The sequence below is a fragment of the Tachyglossus aculeatus genome, chromosome 13 (genome assembly GCF_015852505.1).
Source record: "Tachyglossus aculeatus isolate mTacAcu1 chromosome 13, mTacAcu1.pri, whole genome shotgun sequence".
In the NCBI taxonomy this organism is placed as follows: Eukaryota; Metazoa; Chordata; class Mammalia; order Monotremata; family Tachyglossidae; genus Tachyglossus; species Tachyglossus aculeatus.
Genome location: NC_052078.1, coordinates 10861085 through 10885742, shown reverse-complemented (window position 1 = coordinate 10885742; position 24658 = coordinate 10861085). Strand labels below are relative to the sequence as shown.

Genomic DNA, 24658 nt, shown 5'->3' with positions numbered 1-24658 from the left:
ACAATTCATTAAATTCACAAATGAAATCACCAGACAGTTTCATGATTCGAAAACATCCACAGTATACTGGCAATATTTTTAAAAAGAACTCAACATTAGAAAGGGAAACTACCAGAAAACGGAAATTCGATTTGCAAATACCAAAGCTTCCTGTTTTCAAAACGGAACTGGACAGCTTACTAACTAATGAATTCTAAGAACAGTAGGTTGATACAGAGTACCCAAAGTCGTGTGTTCCACCTCTGCTCCATAAAATCCCAAATTCATCTCTATCCCTTCCCCAGGGCATAAGTGCCGCTCCTCACACTTATGGCTAGAATAATTCAGTTACCTGTCGGTTACTGCGAGGCAGCCGGGCTAATCGCACTCCTGACATGTCAAACAACCTGACCTGACGGTTATCATGTGGAAGAGCAATGATTCTTTGGCCAACACATACGTTGATCCTGCACAGATGAGACAAAAGTGGGTTACGTTCAGAGTCGCGAACCTGACAAGTAGCATTTGACAAACTGCACATTTGAATCACTGGAAATGAAATATTTCCTATAATTTAATTATGCACATTCTATATTATTCATATTTCACTGAAAAATGTACTTCCCATGAGACTGTCTGAAACACTTAAATACAGGAACAAAATTATTAGCCTTCAATTACTGGATATGTTTGGAAACTCAGATATGCACCCCAAAATTAGTAGTAACAATTTGTGGAAAAGGCCGTGTGCCACTGAATTTCTATTTCAGAGCCAATGGACTTGGATTTTCACAAGATGTCAACTATTCTTCTAATTGTATATTACAAACCTCTGGCAGTTGCACTAACTCTTCCAGCCCACCACGCTTCATATTCATTTAACTTCTGCTTTAAGGTATAAGAGTAAGATGACAACTCTAGATTAAAGTATTTTAACTTAAACCTTTTTTGACTGTAAGACACAGCATGCTGCCTACTCTTTTGTCTCCAAGATAAAAAAATATTTTTACCTGTTTATGGCGGAATCTGTACGGATAGTTGCTATAGGAGATCTCATATTTTTCAAATCCCAGACTTTTACAGTGCGGTCATCACTGCCAGAAACAACATTATCTCCCACAGTAAACACAGCAGAGGTAACGGTGCTAAAAACAAAGCAAACAGCATTCAGAAACTTCAAAAATTCAAAACGAAGTAGTTTGGTTGTTTTTTGTTGTGGTTTTTTTTTTTTTTATTGTGATCTTCATACCCAAGACCACCATAAAAATACTGACACATTCTGAACACATCAGTGTTACTTTGAGGAATTTCTAAGGGCAAGCGCACCTGATGAAGCCATTCCTGCTCTCTATAAATCAGTTCATGGAAAAGCTCTTTCCCTGCAGAACAATCCTTTAAATTCTGTAGGTTCTTGCTGTGCAACATCCACCCATTCCTCTCCAAACCACCACAGAGATGGTTGAAGCACTTGTCATATCCCAATTTGATCACTCTTGACCCCTAGCCTCTTCACTCTCCAGTCCATACTGCACTCTACTGCCGGGATCACTTTTCCAAAACATCATCCTGTGCATGCCTCCCCCGACTCAACGATCGTCCAAGGGTACTTCATTCCTTTCCGCATCAAGCGGGAGCTCCTGACTGTTGGTATCTCCTACTCGTAATACATATTTCTTTTTCTTTTTTTCTTTCTTCCCTTCTCTCTCTCTCTTCCTCTCCCCCCCTTCTTCACCCCCCTCCTTTTACGGCAAGGATCGTCTCTACTAATTCAACTCTGCTCCTCGTAGCACTTAGTACAATGCTCTGCACAGCATAAGTGCTCGGCAAATACTATTGATGGATTGACTGGAAAATCCTCAAGGCTCTACACAATCCCAACTAAGCTCTGAGCTAAACCCTCCCTGGCAGTGTTTTAGGATATTCGACAACTACACAGTCCCAAGAGAAGGGCACAGTGGATTCAAGAGTTGGATGTTAAGTGTGATTTTCAAATATTAAGTCATCTTTTAAATTTGAATACATATTTGGAAAGTAGGGGGGAAATGCAACCTCATATAAAACTATCTTTTTTCAAAGCCATTCATTAAATCTCTTCTTGTTCTATGTCCAATACTTTTCTGAATAACTGAATTTTGGCAGAGGCTCATCAAATTACACATCAAAAGCGAATTATGTACTAAATAAGGAAATATACACAGAATGCATTCTTGGAGGGCCACTATACCCATTGTGGGCAGGGAACGTGTCTGTTACACTGTTATACTGTACTCTCCCAAGCGCTTAGTACAGTGCTCTGCACACAGTAAGCACTCAGTAAATATGACTGATTAACCTACCCTGTAGCCAGACACGTTATTGGAAGAACGTTCCCTAATTCTGCCACTATTCAAAACTGCATAGTAAAAAGGAATGTAATAGCAAAAATGAGTGTATTATTCCACAATAATATAAACAATAATTTTTTGGAGGGAAAAGTGGCAAGAATAGCTTCTACTAAGATTACTGTCTCCATGAACGTGTTACGAATTTGAAGTTAACGCCCAGACCATTTTCCAATGTTTCCTGCACAGATGCACAGTTCTATAATTTGACCTGTTTCCACTTGTACAACATGCTAACCAGGTATATTTCTTCCCTGTTCCACCATCTTCCCCACCCTCAAATCATTCATGTAAGGATGCTTCTTAGTTTCATTTCTTGGAATTTGATTTCCTGACATACTCTAGCTGGGTTCATGCACATCAATTCCTTGGAATTTAATAATTCTAATTGAAAATGTCAGTTGTTCCTGTCACTTCTGCTGTACTGTGAGAATTTGATTTCATGTTCTACTCAGACTCCTGATTGAGATTAGCACTACTCGTGTCACAGTGGCCTAGTTTATGCAAGCCCTCTTAATTTAAATTGACATCAAATTAAGTTCTAATTAGGACTAAACTTCACTGGATTAATGACGCAAAGTTTCTTAATATCACATCAGGGGTGGCAAACGTATTAAAAAGTGACATGATTCTAGAATTTACTCATTTCACCAAACCCATCTGAGCACGGTCCTTACTGCACCCATCACAAGAGTACTCTGACAGACGTGGGAGAAAAAAATTTATTTTCCAAGGCAAGATTACTTTTTTGGTAGTAACGTCTAATGTGGGACTAATTTTCCAAGTATGAAATGTTGTAAATACAACTCGATAATCAGGTAACATTCTTCTAAAATATGAACAAACCAGGAGAGTGGGTGATTGGGGAGAACTAACAAGGTTGCAATAATAGTCCTCACTACCTTATGAAATAACAATATATTTGGAGACATCGGGAGAACTCCACCTTACTCATGTGAAACATAATGAGAGCTGGATCGGTTGCTAAAACCATTCTTCTATGTATGTGTTATAAGGAAAATGAACTTTCACACAAGAAGGATGAGATCACAGAGCTGGAATGCCAGCATGGGAAGCCCTTCTTAATATCACACAACACTCAGGACTTTAAATTAATCAAGTACCTTATGAACTTAATAACAAAGAGCTGCAGAGAAACCAATTAATCTTTAGCTCATTAATGGACAGACAAAATAGAAACCAAATGACTTCACAGAGGCATGACTTGGCTGGTGAAGAATGTTGTTAATACTTTCAGCTGGGCTTATTCCTATGAAGACATGACTTACATTCCATTTTAAATTCTATATCTTCCCTGGACTTCTCCCCTGCAAGGCCAAAAGGCACCCGGCAACTGCCCTCTTCGGAATCATATTTCTCTCTTCAGTATCATGCCATCTCGTTCGAGCAAATCAACTGTGTTCTACAGGTCAAGACGTATTCAGGAATGACGGAATCAAATAGATTTTAAGCTAAACAGGCTGTCTTTGGATTTAGGGCACAACTGGTTCCTGAAAACTACGTCTGAAGTCAAAACCGTGTGAACTGGAATCTATTTTCCTAAAGGAACAGCGGTTTAAGTGGAAAGTTGGTTCCTGAACCGGTTGGATATCTCTTTTTACTAATGTTGTCCATAATTCTGTCCTCGATAACAGACGAGTTCAACAGTCTCATTGATGTACTTAAACCAAGTCAGAGGCTCCCGGATTATGAAGCTGACTTTCAGTTCAATCGAAGTACAATGATTGTGTTGGCTCTTCCTGACCACCAGGAAATCTACCTGAATGCAAGAACAGCACTGTCCCAAAATTAACCAGTTTTGCAGAGAATTGAGAAACCACCCCAAAGCTTCCACAGCAATGGCATCCCAAAGGATACGCTGGCCCGGACCTCTTATCCAAAACACCGAACGACAGGCAGAGTCTTTGTGCCAGGGGGGAAAAGTGCTAGCTGTGGCTCTCCTTGGGTTGCAAAAGAATGGTTTCAGAATACAATGCCCATCCCTGCCCCTATATCCATAACTCTTTCTGAACTTTGGAGAAAAATCTGGCCTTGCTAAAGTAGATCTAGGATCAAGGTTGTCTTTTCCACCCCTTTAACTTAACCCTGAGCCTGGCCTTCTTTTAAAACGCTCTTCAAGGCCAACCGGGCTCACGATCCCTGACGGACTGAGATTTTTCACTTCCAGAGATTTGAAAGGAAATGTCACGATCACATTTCGACAACATGAAGTGCTGAGCTGCTACCCTAAAGAAGGAAGAGTTGATTTCTCTACGGACACTGGTCTTCAGGTGGCCGTAGCATGTCAACCTTCAGTGAACACCCGGTAAATTAATAAAAGGAAGTGTCAACAAAGGATCATCTAAGTCTGTGTTAATTGAATGCTAAAAGGCATTAGGTTTTTAATAACTCAGAAGCTTGACAGGTATTATAGGATCTGAAAAGCCAGCCCCTGCCCCCTTACAAAAAATAACTGGCAAAGAAGCAGTAATCTTAAGACTCTTTATACCATGGATCCCACAGGGAGTTTGGTGCGCTACCACTATTCTCTGGAAAAGCTTCAGACTCTGCCAAACCCAAGTAAAACTCATTTATCTTGTCGTAGCGAGCAGCCGAGCATGGACCTCCAGCTGACAGCGTGGCACTTTCTCACCACACACCGCTGCCTGATCTGGAACATTCTGCTCCCTCCGTGGGTCTCAATCAACGGGAATACTGTAATGCTAGCACTCCTCATTAGGACCAACAGCTGTCTTCCCAGTCACACGGAGCCACAAAACTGTTTTGCATAACAATCTGCTGAAATTTCACACACTGGGAAAAAAAAATTTCATGTGGAAAATGCTGGACCATGAAATGCTGATGCAGTCTGCTTTTATGGCACCAAATCAAAAGCATTAACACTGTAGTTGCCAACTCTCATTATTGCCAACTCTCACGCTTCCACGGTGTATTTTTATATGAAGAGGCCTACTGCTCTTAGAAGGGCTACTGTCCACTTATCTAAGTGTCATCATAGTGCTGTCATGTGGAGTCTTTATCCATTTTCTTTGGCCTTGTGTTTCTCTTTCCATATATGTATATATGTTTGTACATATTTATTACTCTATTTATTTATTTATTTATTTTACTTGTACCTATCTATTCTATTTATTTTATTTTGTTAGTATGTTTGGTTTTGTTCTCTGTCTCCCCCTTCTAGACTGTGAGCCCACTGTTGGGTAGGGACTGTCTCTATATGTTGCCAATTTGTACTTCCCAAGCGCTTAGTACAGTGCTCTGCACATAGTAAGCGCTCAATAAATACGACTGATGATGATGATGATGATGTTGGGTAGGGACTGTCTCTATATGTTGCCAGCTTGTACTTCCCAAGCACTTAGTACAGTGCTCTGCACACAGTAAGCGCTCAATAAATACGATTGATTGATTGATTGATTTCCAGGTTCTCCGGGAAACTGATCTCTAGTAGGAAACTGACCTTTAAACAAAGCCTGTGAAAAATGTATTATTGTCATTTGATTGCAATTGTCATTTAACTACTATGTGGAACAAGTAAATTCTCAAGCATACTATTCGTGAATATAAAACTATAATAATAATAACAATGGTATTTGTTAAGTGTTTACTATGTGCCAGGTACTATATTAAGCGCTGGGGTGGATAGAAGAAATCGGGTTGGACACAATCCCTGTCCCACATGGGGCTCACAATCTCAATCCCCATTTTCCAGATGAGGTCACTGAGGCACAGAGAAGTGAAGTGACTTGCCCAAGGTCACACAGTAGACAAGTAGCGGAGCTGGGATTAGAACCCATGATCTTCTGACCCTCAGGTCCATGCTCTATCCCCTATGCCATGCTGCTTCTCAACTAAACAAGTAAAACATCTGCCTCGCCCATGATTAATTGCATCCTGACATATAAAAAGGCAAGGCACAGGACCAAAGCACCTTCCTGCAAGCCAAGCATGTGTATTTCATTCATTCAATCGTATTTACTGAGCGCTTACTGTGTGCAGAGCACTGAACTAAGCGCTTGGGATGCACAAATCGTCAACATATAGAGAAGGTCCCTATGCAACAAAGGGCACGTATTTCACATCTGGGACTCACCAAGATACTTGGATTTTCAGTAAGTGACTCCCTGGATCAGAAGAGATCTAACCAGCATCATTTAGAGCTCTTAGCAATTGCTTTTTGTTGTGGAAAAACTGGAAGAAACAGCAGGTTCAAAAGGAAGTGCCCCCTAAAAAATCAATTTTACAGTACCATTTTCTCCCAGTTTTTCCTTTTACATTTTCTGAATTTATCAGTTCTATCACACTCTGGACAAACTACAATATTTCTTGGTTTTCTATCATTTTGCTACCTTAAAACCGTCATCTTTCCTTATAACATGAGGTAATGCATATGAATTAGATATACATATTTCAAATCAATATTTCGCTTATATAGCCGATTTCTTGATGGTTTCTCCAGGTGCCAGAGAAAAGATACAGGCAATGACTCTTTACCTGGTTACTCTTGACGGCTCCTAAGCCTTACTATATAGAGACTCTTAATCCTGGTCTTCAAATCATACACTGAAAGGCCATGTGATAGTTGTACATTCACAGACTAAAAGAGCAAAAAGCCTTTGCTCCAATATTAAGGAAAACCTGAGAATCACGTTTAGAACTGCAGCACTGGCCCAAGGCCTTCTGAATTTTATAAACTTAGGCTGGAGCACATTTTATAGTAAAATTATCAGAGAATTTTATCTTGGGATTGTTTTAAACTCTTCCCAGAACAGAGATCTATCCTAAAGAGACGTGAAAAGCAACACTTTTAAATCTCTTTTTGGAGCGCATGACTCAGGTGGTACTTCATCTGAATCAATCAATCAATCGTATTTATTGAGCGCTTACTGTGTGCAGAGCACTGTACTAAGCGCTTGGGAAGTACAAGTTGGCAACATATAGAGACAGTCCCTACCCAACAGTGGGCTCACAGTCTAAAAGGGGGAGACAGAACAAAACCAAATATACTAACAAAATAAAATAAATAGAATAGATATGTACAAGTAAAATAAATAAATAAATAAATAGAGTAATAAATAGGTACAAACATGTATACATATATACAGGTGCTGTGGGGAAGGGAAGGAGGTAAGACGGGGGGTATGGAGAGGGGGACGAGGGGGAGAGGAAGGAAGGGGCTCAGTCTGGGAAGGCCTCCTGGAGGAGGTGAGCTCTCAGCAGGGCCTGGAAGGGAGGAAGAGAGCTAGCCTGGCGGATGGGCAGAGGGAGGGCATTTCAGGCCCGGGGGATGACGTGGGATGATGCTGGCCATCCAGCGGGCGGGGACAACAGTAGAAAGAACTGAAGTAGAGAATGAAAAAAAAACCCAAAAACACTTACAGGGAATAGGCACACTTGTGCAGTAAGCTACAGCTTCATATTGGAAAGACCCAACGAACAGATTATGACCTTCTCCTCTTCTTCCTTAGTAAAGTAAAAACTAGGCGGATTAACTAAGAAGTGATTACTTCTCACTTCCTACTAATAGCAACAGTTCGTTACTATTAGTTACTGGCAACCAGCGAAGTATTACTGATGGTAGCTGAAAGCAATTCCTGTAGGAATTCCTTAACACACTGGGGAGGGTCACATCACACCTTCATGCCTCCAGGACAGGGCTCTTCTGCTATTATGCTCTGCTATTTAATACCCTGAAGTAGATACAAACCAAATGATACCCTAGAGGCTAGAAAGATTTAGTTCAACTTTTAAAGGCGCCCCGGGAAAAGCAAGGAGAATAAAAATGTTCCACACGCAGAATGCACTGATTAAATTACCACTACAGTCCTGTAGACTGTAAACTCCTTGTTGGGAGGGATTGCATCTACCAACTCTATGGTACTGAACTTTCCCAGGTGTCTAGTACAGTGCTCTGCACACAGAGCACTCAGTAATATGCTGCCAACTTGTACTTCCCAAGCGCTTAGTACAGTGCTCTGCACACAGTAAGCGTTCAATAAATACGATTGATGATGATGATGATGATAAATACCACTGATTGATTGACTGACTGATTAGAGAAGTAGCGTGGCTCAGTGGAAAGAGCCCGGGCTTGGGAGTCAGAACAATAATAATAATAATGTTGGTATTTGTTAAGCGCTTACTATGTGCAAAGCACTGTTCTAAGCGCTGCGGTAGATACGAGGTAATCAGGTTGTCCGATGTGGGGCTCACAGTCTTCATCCCCATTTTACAGATGAGGGAACTGAGGCCCAGAGAAGTTAAGTGACTTGCCCAAAGTCACCCAGCTGACAAGTGGCGGAGCTGGGATTTGAACCCACGACCTCTTGACTCCAAAGCCCGTGCTCTTTCCACTGAGCCACACTGCGTCAGAAGTCATGGGTTCTAATCCCAGCTCCGTGGCTTTGGGCAAGTCACTTAACTTCTCTGTGCCTCAGTTACCTCATCTGGAAAATGGGGATTAAGACTGTGATCCCCATGTGGGACAACCTGATTACCTTGTATCCCCCCTGGTGCTTAGAACAGTGCTTGGCACATAGGAAGCGCTTAACAAATACCAAAATTATTTATTAGCAGTACCACAACAATCACTCAATAAATGTGATGGTCTTGCTTATTTTAGCAATTCCAAGTTATCAAATACACAATAAGCTAGAGAACTCCCGGTGACTAAACTACAACCTGACTGTAATTTATGCATCTTTGAAAGTGGCACTGGATCTTTTGGGAGGCGAGGATGCTATTTAATACCCTGAAGTAGTTACAAGCCAAATGATACCCTAGAGGCTCGAAAGATTTAGTCCAACTTTTAAAGGCGCCCGGGGAAAAGCAAGGAGAACAAAAATGTTGCACATGCAGAATGCAGTGATTAAATTACCAGAAGTAGTGAAATATTTAGACTTGGTAGAAAAAGGTCTTATCTCATTTTTATGGGTATGTGCAAATACTCAAAAACTTTGACATTTAAATACCATTTCTCATCACTTTCAGCTAAATAACTGATAGCATATTGCTCGTTGTTAGCCGAGCTTGTGTATGAAGGCAGGCTTAAAAATTGAGGTCTGTGAGGGACCATGATTCAAGTTTACAAAATAGTTGAGGGGACAGAGTGAACACTGCTGAACACCAAATCCCACACCACCGGCAGGGGTATTCCAGCTTGAAGGAGATAAATTCTAAGTTAAAAAAGGAAATACTTTTCCACACAATGGGGTGGTAAGCATATGAATTGTTCTCACAGAGATTATGTCTGTGGAAAACAATTACTAGGGCCTATGAATTTATCATAACTAATGATGGGTCCATAACCGCTTGTTACAGGATTCTACATACTACAATGCTTACCACGAGGACAGATGTTCCACAGGTCAACCATCACCCACATTGCCCCTCCAAATATCCTTTGTGCCACTCAATACTGGGCCAAGTGGGCTAACCGTCTGACCCAATACAACACTGTTTATGGCCTTGTGAAACTACCGACTAGCTTGAGCTGGCCCATTAGCGCCAATGGAATAACTTTTTTCCGGTTCTTTTTAAAACTTTTTAAAACTATGTACTGGAACTGATATTCTGAAAGGTTGTTCCAGCAGGGCTCTCATTCTTACCCAAATACTCCCCCCCTCAGTTTTCCTGAAGAATACCTGAGGAAAGGGGGTATTTATTTGGTACCTAAATAAATCCTTCATTACTAAATTCTCCCTTACCCTCTTTCTAAAATCTCCATAGGCCTAGATAGAAAGCAACAATTTGTAACTAACTCAACTTGAAGGTTAATGATTACTTGCTCAAAAGAAAGAAAGAAAAAATCTAAATGTCTACGTGAAGGTGGCTGGGTCTGCATGGAACAAAAGGTGTTTTACAAGAAGATTATTCTCAGAAAAAACAAAATATGCCCGTAACCTGTATCTGCACAAGGCAAGCCCCACCACAGGTGCCAATCTGACTCCAAAGCACATAACGAATGCCACTCCCACACCTGCCCGGCGAAGCTTGATGTCACTATACCTGCCTGGTTGCCGGTAGTCTGAAATGTTATCATCCCCAGTTTGTCTGCTCTGCCTACTCCTGCTCTGAATAATCTATTGAGCTATTGACCTCCAGGCAGCTGAGCAGAGAGGCAACCTCAAACACTTAAAGTTCACTGAAACAACAAAAGAATCTGTAGGAAAACCCATTTTTTGGTTAAGGCACCCATTTTGGAGCCCCATTTGAAAAGAAAACATCTCATAAATGACTAATTTTTAAATAAGCTTATGACACTGGTCATCCCTTTTTTCCTCTTATTTGGCCATGCGACCCTTTACAGCTGTGGTTTGGATTTAGTAAAGGGGCACATACATAAAAATACCCCCAAGGAAGAGTCGGTAGGTAACCTTTACTTACTTCAGTAGTTCTAATACAGGCCTACAGGCTGTGAAATCAGCTCAAGAAGCCAAAGGAAATAGCTGTTTGTCATGAAGCCTCCCCAGTTGGAACCCTGTGAAATGTCTCCTTTCCTGATTTTCTAAATTTGAGGTGTTTCTGGAGGCTTACAACTGTTCACTCATAAAGTGTTATCAAGAAACATTGTCAGCAGTAAGATGGTTATGGTGCCATCTGCTGAAAAAATCAAAATCAAAAACACTGGAAGACAAAGGACTGAGAAAGCTGCAATAGAAAAGAACAAAACGAAGCTCTGGGCCTTTAGAAGGCTAGAATCTAACGAGAATGAGTCAGCAACATGCAATCTGAAATATGTCTACATATTTCTATACATTCTAGGTTTTTAGGAGGCCATAATGGATGGCAAGAGCGGAGAAGAGTCAGAAAAGGCATAATTTGAGAGGTGAATTTTTACCAGGGCTTTGAAAGAGGAGAGTGATGTGGTTGAGTACCAAAAAAGTACATTTTCACTGCAAGAAAGAAGACGTGGGCTCTAAGGTCTGCTGGACAGTAACGTTATCTTGGGCAGACGGGAAGCTATGAGCTAATGTGGGGCAGGAGAAAAATTCATCTAGGTTCAGAAAAGAGCTGAAGGGGAGTCTTGCCCTCACTGTATGGACTAAGCACAGCAAAGAATGGTGATAAGTTCAGGAAAATAAGCAACAGAAGCTGTTGGGCATACTCAACTTTTAATAACATTCTTTTTTTTTTTTTTAACCAACAGTCAGTTTCCTTTAAGGATCATGTAATAATGTTTTTCAGTTCTTCAACTAATGGGTTCAAATTAATTTGCATGGCTTAATTAAACCTACACCAATCTATCAACTGCAACTGTGGAGGGCTTAATATGTGCAGAGCACTGTACCTGGCACTGGGAGAGTACAACATAACAAAATTAGAAGACACGTTCCCTGCTCATAACGAGTTATCAGAAGTAGACGCTCAGCAAAGGAATTCAGAGTATATTAAAAATGAACCTTTTCTTTATTTACACTTATTTATATGGACCCCTGTAAATCATTCCATAATCACTACCCAAACTCCAAGCGTGTACATCCCAAATACGAGAAAGGCATAAGATCAGGCAGGATCTGGGCAAGAGTGTCCTAGAAAGATACAGTGTCTCATCAGAGAAGATGCTAAAGAGCAGTTTAAAGGGCTAATTCAAGACTCATTCCCAACAAAGAGACAAGAGGCCCTTAGAAATAAATAGTTTCAGCCTTGGTTAGAGGCTATCATATCTTTTCATTTTAAGCTAGGCTATGAACACATAATACAATTAATTGTATTTATTGTATTATTACAATTATATTAGTTGTATTTTGTCTATATATCCATTCATCATCACCACATGAGAGCAAGAAGAAAAATCCCCCCAAATACCTCAAACAACTTAAAAATTAGAGATCAGGATCTGTGAGGGGGGGGGGGAAGGGAAGGATTCATGAAGAGAGGAAGCATTTCAAATTTTATTCATCTAAGGAAAAATATCCACTGATAACAGCTATTCTATTTGCTCATACAACTCTATTCTCTTCTTTTTCCTTTCCTTGCTCTCTTTTCTCCCACCCTTCCTCCCAGCTTATTAAAAAAACATTTTTTTAAGTGGTTTAAGACGAGAGACAGATCTTTGGGCACCATATGCCTTTTCTAGACCCTCTGACCATATTATCAGAGTCTCAAACCTGACATTAAGATCGACCTACAGTTTTCATTTAAAACCTGGCCTTCAGACTTCCAAAAGTAAGAGAAAGAAAACTAGCCACTGTACTTTTTTTTAACTCTTACAAATTAGATAACAAACACCGGAGTTTTTCCTTCACTTATTTTTTGGTGGTATGTAGATAGCTGAGCCAAAAACTTTCAACCAATCCATAAAAATATTTTTGCAAGGGGTTTCAAAATCCCTGTTTTGTAATTTTGTAGTCTTTTTGCCAAATACAAATTACAGCTGTGGATGTTTTGAGGTTTTCCATTTAAAGGCTTAAATTTCTCTCTCCTTTCTGCCCACGATATGTAAAAGAAGACCCCTTAGAAGAGCAAACAACCCATTTGGCCTCTGTTCCTAATCTATGAAATAAAAATCTTACCAAAAGGCCACAAAGGGCAAGAGGGTTGAAACTCTAGTGAAACAACAAATAAACACCTCAGCCGGCTCAGTAGCTGTAAAAATAACCCTTTGACTGGCATCATCTCATTAATCTTCACATATTCTTTACTGTGAGTATTTTATGTAAAATGACAAACAGGAAGTTCAGAATTTGATAAAGACAAAAAGCTTGGCCGGATTGATGCCTGTGAAAACCTTCTTTCTACACAGAGGAAAACAGAGGTCCAGATGATGTGTATAAGAACATAACCTTTCTGCAAAACTTTGAGGCTTTGTCCCATTTCTCATAGAAGAAAGCCGAAGAACAAAACTTTTTCTAGACATTTTCTTCAGGTGGTATCTGCATTTAGGACATTAATCTTCCAAAATTGTCAAAAATAAAATAGGAGGCAACACCGCCCACGCAAACACCCCCACTCTGCAATGTTTAAAGAACCTTTGAAACAGCTGTTAACTTACTCTGTGTGGCCCTGAAAGACATTCACAGAATGGATAGAAGGATCTCTGAAATCCCACAGACGGAAGGTTGTATCACGGGATGATGTCACCACAAGACGCTGGGTGGGATGTGTACAACAATGTGTTAACTCTTGGTCATGCCCTACAACCACAGATGAGAACATTTAGAATAACAAAAAGGCAAGACTGTTCAACTGCATGTAAACATTTGGAATGAATCAGAAAACCATCCAGAGGACATAACTAACATGGACTCAGCTCAGTGGACAGAACTGGGAACAGAAGATAAATATTCCCATTTAATGAATGCTTATCTTAAAACAATCATGGAGACTTAGTGCAATCCTCAGGAAAGAAAATAAATTACTAAAAAATTACACCAAGGAAGCCACATCTTTTTTCCTACCAAAACTATTTAATTTTACCAAATAAAGTACCAATTTCCTTAAGTCTATGTACCTGAGTGGCCCAGTATGTCATGCTATGAGACTATCAGAAAGCATTTTCCCCAAAATTATCTCTTCTCCGATTAAGCACGACACTGAAATACTGACTGCCTACTCAGGATATCATCTAGTTTAAGAAAATCTGGGATTCCTAGAGCTAACCGCTTCCTACGATACTCATCTAAGAATCAACGGCTGTGAAAAGTGCTTTGGTTTAAAGAATTGTATTTACATGCAAGGAATATAGTGCTGAGTTGTGAGAAATGCTGATTTGCGAAAGCCATCTATCTTTTTACCGCGAAACAATAAAATAGAAGTCCTTTATGAACTACCTGTAAGAGAATGAACGAGTTCTGACGTTTCAACATCATAGAGGTTTGCCGTTCTATCCCATGAAGCTGTTACTGTCTGCTTCCCTCCAACCAACCAGTCAGCTGCTATGACCACTCCCTGATGGCTTTTGAGAGACGTTAGCGGAACTCTGATGGTCGGACAATCACTGGACCCTTCCCCATCGCCATCAGGCTCATCTTTATCTGAAAACTCTACTTCATCTTCTCCAGACATTTGCTGCTAAAAACAAGAAGAATAAAAAGAAGTTCTCGCACGTTCATAAATTTCCAGCTACACTTCATAAGCCTTTCTTCTGTGTTATTGCTCTTTCTATAAAAATCAGCGAATATTCATATTATTTATTATCATTATTATTATTATTTATAATTCCACCTCATTTACCTTGTGAGCCCCTTAAAAACTAGCCACAGGAACTCCCCGGGCCTCTAAATATCTGGTAACTTGAAATACAGGACCAAGGCAAATGGCTCTACTTAGATTATTAAAATTATTTTTGTCTACCGTACCATTGCTTTCAAGAGTATCTTAGTTTATTTCAGATCTTGGGAATCTATGCTAATTTACGTGGCTACAACTTGGACTTGAGGAATAACTCCATATCTACCAATAGTAGCTGAGCAGCAAAGCTCTAGAAAAAAAATCATACTACTTCAATTTCATGGGTCAAATTATGTTTTGTTTAGTTTCTTATTCTCATGTCAGAAATGATACTTCACATCGAAATTTCCCACTGTAGAAAAAAATAGACTAACATACTTTCAACTGAGCCAACTGGTACAACCTCCCCTGTCTCCTAATATTTCAAGATAATTTTATTTGGTATTTGAGTTAATGAGGGGCTCCGGCAACCAAGACATTTCAGCAATATATGTGTATGTGAATGCTTAAAGTTAGTACAGGTTTTAGATATTTCATGGTTGCTCAACCCAACTGCTCCGACAGGCTGGCCTGCCTGAGTCACCTAGCAAGAGAGAAGAGGAAAGGAATTAAATACAGATCAATCAATGACTCAATGGTATTTATTGAGCATATAGTGGGGGCAGAACACTGTACTAAGTGCTTGGGAGAATGCAATACCACACAGTTGGCAGACAGGCTCCCTGCCCACTAGAGGCTCGCAGTCTACACAGGGAAACAGACATTAAGATAAATAAATTACAGATATGTACAAAAGTACTGTGGGGCTGAGGGTGGAGGGAATATCAAGTGCATAAGCGACACAGAAGGGAAAGGGAGTAGGGGAAAATAGGACTTAATCAGGAAAAGCCTCTCGGAGATGTGATTTTAATAAGGCTTTGAAGGTGGGGAGAGTGGAGGACTGTAGTATATAAAGGGGGCGGGAGCTCCAGGCCAGAAGGAAGATATCGGCAAGGGGTTGGAGGCAAGATAGATAAGATGGTGGTACGGTGAGTACGTTGGCATTAGATGAGCATACTGTGCAAAATGGGTCACAGTAGGAGATCAACGAGGTAAGGTATGAAGGGGAAAGCTGACTGAGTGCTTTAAAGCCAAAGGTAAGGAGTTTCTGTTGTATATATGTTTGTACATATTTATTACTCTATTGATTTATTTTACTTGTACATATCTATTCTATTTATTTTATTTTCTTAGTATGTTTGGTTTTGTTCTCTGTCTCCCCCTTTTAGACTGTTAGCCCACTGTTGGGTAGGGACTGTCTCTATATGTTGCCAATCTGTACTTCCCAAGCGCTTAGTACAGTGCTCTGCACACAGTAAGTGCTCAACAAATACGATTGATGATGATGATGCAGAGGTGGATAGGCCACCACTGGACGTTCTTGATGCATGGGGAAACATGGACTGAAAGGTTTGGTAGAAGAACGATCCGGTCAGCAAAGTGAAGTATCGACTGGGGTCGGGGGAGACAGGAGGCAGGGAGGTCAGTGAGGAGGCTGATGGAGTAGTCAAAGGTAGGATATTAGGGCTCGGCTCAGCATAGTAGCAGTTTGGATGGAAAAGGGCAGATTTTATTAATAACAATAATAATAATAATGATATCTGTTAAGCGCTTACTACATGCCAGGCACTGTGTTGTGAAAGTAGAACCATCAGGATTTGGTGTTAGACTGAATATATGGGTTGAATTCATTCAATCGTATTTACTGAACGCTTACTGTGTGCAGAGCACTGTACTAAGCACTTGGGAAGTACAAGTTGGCAACCTACAGAGGCGGTCCCTACCCAACAACAGGCTCACAGTCTAGAATGAGAAAGATAAGTCAAAGATAATGCCACGGTTGGCTTGAGGAAGACAGGGGAATGGTGGTATTGTCTAGAGTAATGGGAAAGACAGAATGAGGGAAGGGTTGGATTGGAAGATGAGGAGTTCTATTTTGGACTTGTGAAATTTTAGGTGTCAGCAGGACATCTAGGTAGTGACGTCCTGCAAGATCACAGAGGAGAGAGGTCCAGGGCTAGGAAGGTAGTCAATAGACATGGTAGTTCAAGTCATGGGAGCAACAAATGAGTGATCCAAGGGAGTGGGTGTAAATGGAGAATAGACTGTGAGTACTACGTGGGACAGGGATTGTGATTAACCTGTAATTTCTCAGGCACTTAGAACAGTGCTTAAAACATAGTACATAGAAATAATAATAATAATAATAATGCCCAGAACTGAGTCCTGAAGGAGCCTCACTGTTAGAGGGTGGAGGGCAGAAGAGGAGCTTGCTAAAGAGATCGAAAAGGAATGGTCAGAGAGATAGGAGGAGAATCAGGGCAAGACAGTGCCAGAGAAGCCAAGGTTGGATAAAGCTTCCAGGAGAAGGGGGTGGTCCACAGTCTTGAAGGCAGCTGAAGCACAGGAAGAACATTTCCCTCTTCACCGTGGTTCTACTTCTGCCATGCCTCCATATCTAGGTCCACAATGGGGTTTGGAGGGGGAGGGGAAAAACCTTTGGCCTGAAGGCATTTAGGCTGCACTTCCTTTAGTGTCATCACCTCTTCTACAGACCCTAGGCACTCCAGACATTAGGGAGAAGCTACATTACACAGAGATCTAAATGAAACACCTGACTACGGTGCCCATGGTCAATTTATAATGTGAGCACATTTTTTGCTTACGCTTGTGTCTGCCGTTGGCTGAGGCATGGGGAGCTGTACCATGTATCTCCAGATGTGAGCCGTCTGGTCTCCAGATGCTGTAAAAGACAAATTGAATAAACATATATCTCCCAAAACCTACACTACACAGAAAATGTCTTGTTCTCATGTGTTTTGGCTAACCTGCTAAAGCAACTCATTTTCTAACAGAAACGGTTAAGGGCCACTTTGGTTCGACAGCCTACATTAACATAAGTGCTGTGGGGCTTCGCAGAGCTGCTGGGAACATGAACCATTATTTAAAATGGCATTATTTCTAAAAGAAAGCCTGGATTATAGCCACGGTACTTACTGTAACTGGCAAATGGGGGTCTCTGCTTTGCAATGCAGTGCACCCCGGACCACCTATTCACTCCCTACGCTCTGGGCCCCAAGGGGAATATGACTGGCAGCGATGACAGAATATATATGGCGCTGGGCAAGCCACTAGCACTAGAATCAAGTCCTCTCTGCAGGTTGTCTGCCAGATCCAAGGCTCATTCGTCCTTCCTGACAAGAGATTCCATAATCAGCTTATATCCAAAGTATCTTTAGTCACTTATACTATAATCTGGATGGCCTGTGTTATTGATGATGGAAGCTACACAAATAATTCACTGATTTTCGTAAAATGTAACAAAAACACCAGAACCTGAGTGCATTCCTAGCCTCTTGAACTTTGTTAATTCACATTAAGCCCACAAGGCAGAACCATATCTAACCTGCAAAAAATGGTAAAGTATTGCAAATATTCAGGTAATGCTCATTAGCAGAATTACACAAAACTAATTCTACATGAATTTTTAAAGAATAAACCCTACATACCTGTTAGAGCCAACTGCTCTGCGGGATGAAACTTTATGGAATTTACTGCATTAAGACAAAAGGTTAAAAGATCATTTTACTTGAGTGATAAGTACAGCATATACAAATAGTAAAAACACTAATAAAAGTCAACAAAAGTTTCAAAGACGTCATGATAGCAATGATAAAATCCAGAGCTTAAAAATACTGGGAAAAAAGTTCAAATATTCACGTAGGAGTTCTGCAGTGCTTATTTCTAGAATCAGTATCACAGTATTCCTTTTCACTTTGCCTCATATAAATCAAAAATACCAGAAATTAAAGTCTATCAAAGAGAAAAATTAGAGACTAGGTCAACAAAAGTTGCAGCCAAAGTGCTAATATTTAAAATTAGTAATCAGCAAAATGGTAAACCAAACGTTATTTGGGACAAGTAAGTTTTTATCCACCCAAGTGGATAAAAGTGGTATCCACTTACCCGATCCAACATGACCAGTGTACTTCACAAGGCACTTTCCTGTTTCTATGCTCCATAAAAGAGCCGTATGATCTGGAAAATAAGCAAAGTAGCATTTGTAATCTCATAGTAGTTATCAGGGTTTTTTTTCCTAGAAGACTGCACCTCTGATAGTGGAGAGGGAAGGTGGACAGTCAACAAATTGGGTACGGGAAAGTAAACACTTAGATAAGGAAGAGAAAAGTGAGTGAGGTGGGGGGAGGCAGAAAAGACATTTTTTAAAGAGTCCCCACATACTCTTTCTTCAAAGCACCTGAACTTTGGTCTTTGGGCTAACATTAATGAGGAATATTATTCCCACATTTGAGTTTCAGGACATTACCTTGCTTCAAAAGAACTACTGGTGATTTTGAAAAAGAATATGAATGGTCCAATATAAAGTATAACAGCTGGTTATACTGCATCTGCATTTAACTAGTGGGAGACTGACTTTACTAAAACAGAAGCCTCTCTCATGTAATGTCAAAACAAATGAAAGAAGTTCCAATCACTATATCTAATTCCAAGAGTAAGTAGTCGAAATACGAAAGATAAGATCCTGACTTTATACTGGCCAAGGAGAACAATCAAAAACAGTTCTGATTATGAACAGCTATAGATGTAAGGGGGAAGATGGACGTTCCCTGCTATCAATGATTACAACTGATTATCCATTTTTATTACCACTAATCACTGCAATTTGTCCCTACAGGAATTTCAAAAATTCAAGAAAGTATGTTTGCACATCCATTTCTTTCATTGTGAAAAACAGGGGCAAGACAGGCAAGACATTGCTCTCTAAATTCAGCAAAAGAAGTAAATAAGTGCGAAATTAAGTGCTCCAAATGCTTTCTTTTTTATCCCATCCACTACACTTTACTGTGCAGCTGCTGACTGCTTAACAGATAGATATTCTACGGAAAATGCTTTTCCCTTAAATGGAATGACACCATTTCTTAAATCATCTCAACATTTAAGGACAAAATAATACACAATAGTAGTTGCGGTACAAGTGCTAACAATGTGCCAAACATTGTATTAAGGCTGAGACAGATCAAGATAACCAGAAGGGGCACAGACCCTGTTCCAGATGGGGTTCACAATCTAAGTAGGAGGGAGAACAGGAATTGAAGAATTTCCATTTTACAGGTGAGGAAACTGAGGCACAAGGAAGTTAAGAGACTTGCCCAGAGTCACACTGCAGGGAAGTGGCAGAGCCGGAATTAGAACCCAAGTCTTTCGGACTCCTAGGGCTGTGCTCTTTCTCCCAGGCCACAGTGCTTTGCAACGAAGAGCAATAACAAGTTTCAAAAGCAAATGGAGCAAAAAGGCAACTTGGACAACAGGGCAACAGTGCTTCAGGTTTCTCTTGGCCGTCCTGCTCAAGGTTTCAACAGGCATCAAGACTTTTAGGTTTCCCATCTGGGCAACAAAACCTTATCTTTTTTTCAGTCACTCCATCCTGAACAAGAGGATGTCAACAATTCCATACCAATGACCGCTGTTCATCTTCCAGGGGTGGGATTTATGGGAAGTTTTTTTTTTTAAAAAAAGAGATGCACGTTTTTCAAGTTTACCAGCAGATGCAGTTCCCAACACCACTGGTTGGGTCTTGGTGACGCTGACATCCCAGATTCCATCCCTGTGGCCAACATACTCTTTCACTAGCTGGCATATAGCCCTCGACGTTGTTGTTTTGAAGCTGGAAACGATCTAAAACAACAAAGAGAATTAATTTTTCCATCAGTTTCTGAACTTTAACCAGATACCAATGTTTCTCTCTTCCAGTTAGTGCATGCAAAAAAGAACTAAAAATGGTTACTTAAAAAAAAAGCTGACATTTTATAAAGCATTAATCAAATTGAATTTTGCACCAAATTCAAATTAAGAATTTTGGATAATTTAGTAACAGAGAAGATCTGCAGACTGTTGTAGATTTAAATTCATTCAATTTAGCTGATATTCTTCCCCCATATATCTGACCTTTTAGACTGTGAGCCCACTGTTGGGTAGGGACTGTCTTTATATGTTGCCAACTTGTACTTCCCAAGCGCTTAGTACAGTGCTCTGCACACAGTAAGCGCTCAGTACGATTGATGATGATGATGATGACCTTCCTTGCTTAAGATTTTAGCACTTTGAGACCATGCTTGAATCCATGTGCATTTAATTCCCGGATTTTCTTAGGGTTTCCTGGAGCTTAGGTGGTTTCTCTTTTATAAGCAAAGAAAAGCTATTCAATTTACAGTTAAAAATATTTCCAAAACATCGTATCATTTTAGATCATTTAAAATTTGCACGAGCTAATGGTAAAAATTAGCATACTGTTAGCGTAAAAATGCTAACAGTCAAGAAGTTGCTGAGCTTTCAGAAAAAGGGCAAAATGCATATATCAAATCCTTTTTCTTAAGCCTCCACCAATGGTTCTTCTCTTAAAGGTGAATTTCATCTCCTAGAATAATTTCAAGCTCCTATGACTGAACTAATTTAGATTCAGAAAGAGTTTAGATTCAAAGAACAAAACTGAATGGTTTAAAGTCCAATTCTGCAGCCCAGAAGGTTTGCCAATTTACTATGTCAAATCCTTCCAACCCTACAATATGAAGCAAAATAAGCAGATTACTATGTTACTTTATAGATCCAAATGCCCTTTACACTCTTCCTGTTTATCAGCTCTACAACTTTATCCTGCAATTGTTGAGTTAGTCGCATAATGGTTTCCACTGGAACAGAATAATGAAAACAGAAATTGCGTAATGTGGAAAAACATCTTAATAACAGAACAGACTATGAAAATAAATGGAAGTATTTTGTATATACGCATTTTCATCCCATAGTTTTCAAAATAGTTAAAAATATACTTGGGTCACTAATTTCCAAAATTCCATTTCTCTAAGTTCATTTTCTCATCTTTCTCCTAGTAAAACACCACTATGAGTTGCCAACTGTGGCCAAGGAAGATTGATTTTCCTTTGCCCACTATGTAACTGCACATGATGCAAGCTTTTCAAGGATCTGAGTCAGAAGGAGTTTGATAATCTGTAGCTTGTTTTGTCAGTGCTCGTGGTGTATTTGGGGAGGAGAAAGGGGCTTTTTTATTAAAAATCAGATCTGGGCACAAACTAGGACTCCTGATTTTATGAGTCAGTTCCTTCTCTCCAACTAATTTCTTAAATATTTTAAAACTGATTGGTTTTCATTTGAGTATCGATGGGGTGCCAGGTGGCATTCAGAGGTGCAGTACTTTCTTAGACTTTTCAATTCATTTTTCCCCACAGATCTGTATGAACTTAAAAAGTAATTATTAGATCTTTGAGCACACAAAGAAAACCCCAGCTTTTCTTCTTAGTGTATGAACCAGTACACCTCTTACATTCTACTACCCAAGCTGACTTCCCATCACATCACAAATGCCAAGGGCTTTGTAAGTCCGGCCTTAGTCTTTAAGTCACTTAACTTCTCTGGACTGCAGTTTCCCCATATGTAAAATGAAGATTTAAACACTTAGTCTCGCTTCGACTTGGACTGTGAGCCTTGTTTGGGAGCTGTATTGAACCTGATTAACTTGTATCTATTCCAGGACTTAGTACGGTGCTTGGCAGAGTAAGTGCTTAATAAATATCACACTTATTATTACTGATTAAGAATTAAAAATAAATAAATCCCTGGCCTCATAGTTCACCTGTTGCACTCAAAACTTTCAGTTTGACTTCTCGGATAGAAATTTTAAACCAGGCTGTTTTTCAAAGAGAAGTTTACATAACTGAAAGAAGCTAAGCTGCTCTATATATTAGATACTTTCAAATCAAACCATTTAACCCAAAAAGTAATATTTTCTGGTTTCTTTCAGTACCTTCATTTTTCAAGTATCATCTCTCCCATGCAGTATGAGTTACCTTTTGCAGGTATTCTACACACTGTTCACATTTTAAACACATATTATAATTTGTATTGATCACAATTTTGAAAGGCATCGCTAGGAAATGAGATGCTGTTTTTCTGTTTTGCATTTTCATTTGAAAAATAGCTGGCACATCTTAAATGCTACATTGATGTGGAACCGAGGATGACTTTCGTACCTTGCTAGTAGAAGCTTTGTAAGTGGTCTTTAATTTCTGAGAAAGCTGACTGGTACTATGACTGGCTGTTGAGACAAAGAATTGACATTGAAATAGGTACTTCACGTTTTGAAGACTGCAGAAGTAAAACTGAATCAGTTATTCTCATTCAACCCAAATTCTATCCCATAAACAATGTTAGAAGGGAAAAATCAATCTTGATTCTAAACAAGTTATGCTAGAAAGTTAATCTCACCTTTTGTTTTCAGTTGCCCCTTAGTTAATTCAGCCCCATCAATTGTTTGTCCTTCAGCCGTTAAACGCTCATTGAGTGTTTCAATTTCTCTTCGCACTAATAAAATGAAAAAAACAGAGTAACTATAAGGAGACATTCCATTAGATTTTTAATTCAATTTTACAGCTGCTCTATCTCATAAAACATAAGACATGCTCTTATTGCTAAGAAATGTGGGTTAAGCTATTCAACTAAAATCAACAAGGCTAGTTCCGCAAGTTCTGACAAGAAAATAAAAAGATGCACGGTGTCCTCACAATCAGTAAACTTGGTAGACATTCCACAGATCAATGTCAGAACCCTTCTACGATTCCACTGCCTTTCACAAGGAAGAGTCACGATATAGGCAAAAAATAATCTTGAGATTCATATTAACAGTCATCTAAAACCATGTTGAAGCGCCCATCAAACCCCATCCTCCCCCTCACTTTCCCAACACTGTAGACGGCACCACCATCCTTCCTATCTCATAATCCCTTAAAGCCTCCAGTTTAATCCTTGACTCCTCTCTTGTATTCAACCCACATATCTAATCCATCACTAAATCCTGTCAGTCCCACCTTCACAGTATCTCTAAAACCCACGCTTTCCTCTCCATCCAAACTGCTACCACTTTAATACAATCACTCCTCCATCCTGTCCCGCTTGGATTATTGCATCAGCCTCCTTGCTGACCTCCCAGCCTCCTGTCTCTCCCCACACTTCCAGTCCATACTTCACTCTGCTGCCCGGATCATACTCACATTCTAAGTTTTCAATATAAAGATTTTCAAACTCTCTTTCTATTTGCCCAAATAGTTCCAGAAGTGTATTCCGAACTGAGGAAGGAAGTTTAGAATCCTACAAGGAGAAGAAAAAGAATATGTGAAAACTGTTGCCGAGGACCAATATGTTGCCCAATTGCCAACATTCAATCATGCTTTTAATTAATTACCAAGACTCCATAACCCCTCTTTCCCACTCTCTCTCTCTCTCTCGTGTGTGTGTGTGTATATATATATATATATATTTTCATATATATTTTACAAAATAACAACTCCAAAAAAATAAAAGATAAATGGTGTACGAGGATTGACAAGCAAGATGCCACAGCCGATAACAGATCTGATTCTTCCTTTACCATCTGGGAAGCCACAACGCAGAGATGAGTCTTTTTCCTCCTGTTCCATGGTCTCTGACCCACTCAGACCTAGGTATCATACTTAGCTGCCACGATGCTGATGCACTTTGACCTGGAAATGAATTTTCTGAGCCCCAAAACTCAGTGCATGGAAAATCTGGTTCCAGAGAAAAGCAACAGAGGCATACCTAGATTGTGTGCCCCGTTTGGGACAAACTGATTCTGTTGTATCTAACCCAGCATTTAGAACATTGCTTGACACCCAGAAAGTGTTGAATAAATGTCATAATTATTATATCCCTAGTTCAAGCAATCATATTTACTGAGTGCTTACTGTGTGCAGAGCACTGTTCTAAGCGCTTGGAAGAGTTCTCTATACCAAAATTGGTAGACACAGCTCCTTCCCACAGCAAGTTTACAGTCTAGAAGGGAAGACAGGCATTACTATAAATAAATAAATCAAAGGTACGTACACGAGTGTTTTAGGGCTGGGGGAGGGGTGAATACAGGGTGCAAATCCAAGAGCAAGGATGATGCACAAGGAAGTGGGAGAAGAGGAAATGAGGGTTTAGTCAGGGAAGGCCTCTTGGAGGAGATGTGATTTTAAGAA

General features: G+C 39.9%; 1 protein-coding gene across 2 annotated transcripts in view; it reads right to left on the bottom strand.

Annotated features, from left to right (window-relative positions):
• The window catches only part of WDR37 (WD repeat domain 37), a 60665-nt gene that overhangs the window by 5823 nt on the left and 30184 nt on the right, over positions 1-24658 (bottom strand). The window contains exons 3-13 of one of the 2 annotated variants that reach the window (XM_038755664.1): positions 23672-23768; positions 22890-22985; positions 22655-22719; positions 20153-20288; positions 18558-18629; positions 18101-18145; positions 17258-17334; positions 14153-14393; positions 13375-13516; positions 990-1124; positions 332-446 (exon numbers count right to left, since the gene is read on the bottom strand). In XM_038755664.1, the coding sequence (XP_038611592.1) occupies positions 332-446; positions 990-1124; positions 13375-13516; positions 14153-14393; positions 17258-17334; positions 18101-18145; positions 18558-18629; positions 20153-20288; positions 22655-22719; positions 22890-22985; positions 23672-23768 (1221 nt within the window). The remainder of the gene's footprint in view (positions 1-331; positions 447-989; positions 1125-13374; positions 13517-14152; positions 14394-17257; positions 17335-18100; positions 18146-18557; positions 18630-20152; positions 20289-22654; positions 22720-22889; positions 22986-23671; positions 23769-24658) is intronic. The other variant, XM_038755665.1, reaches the window with a different exon arrangement.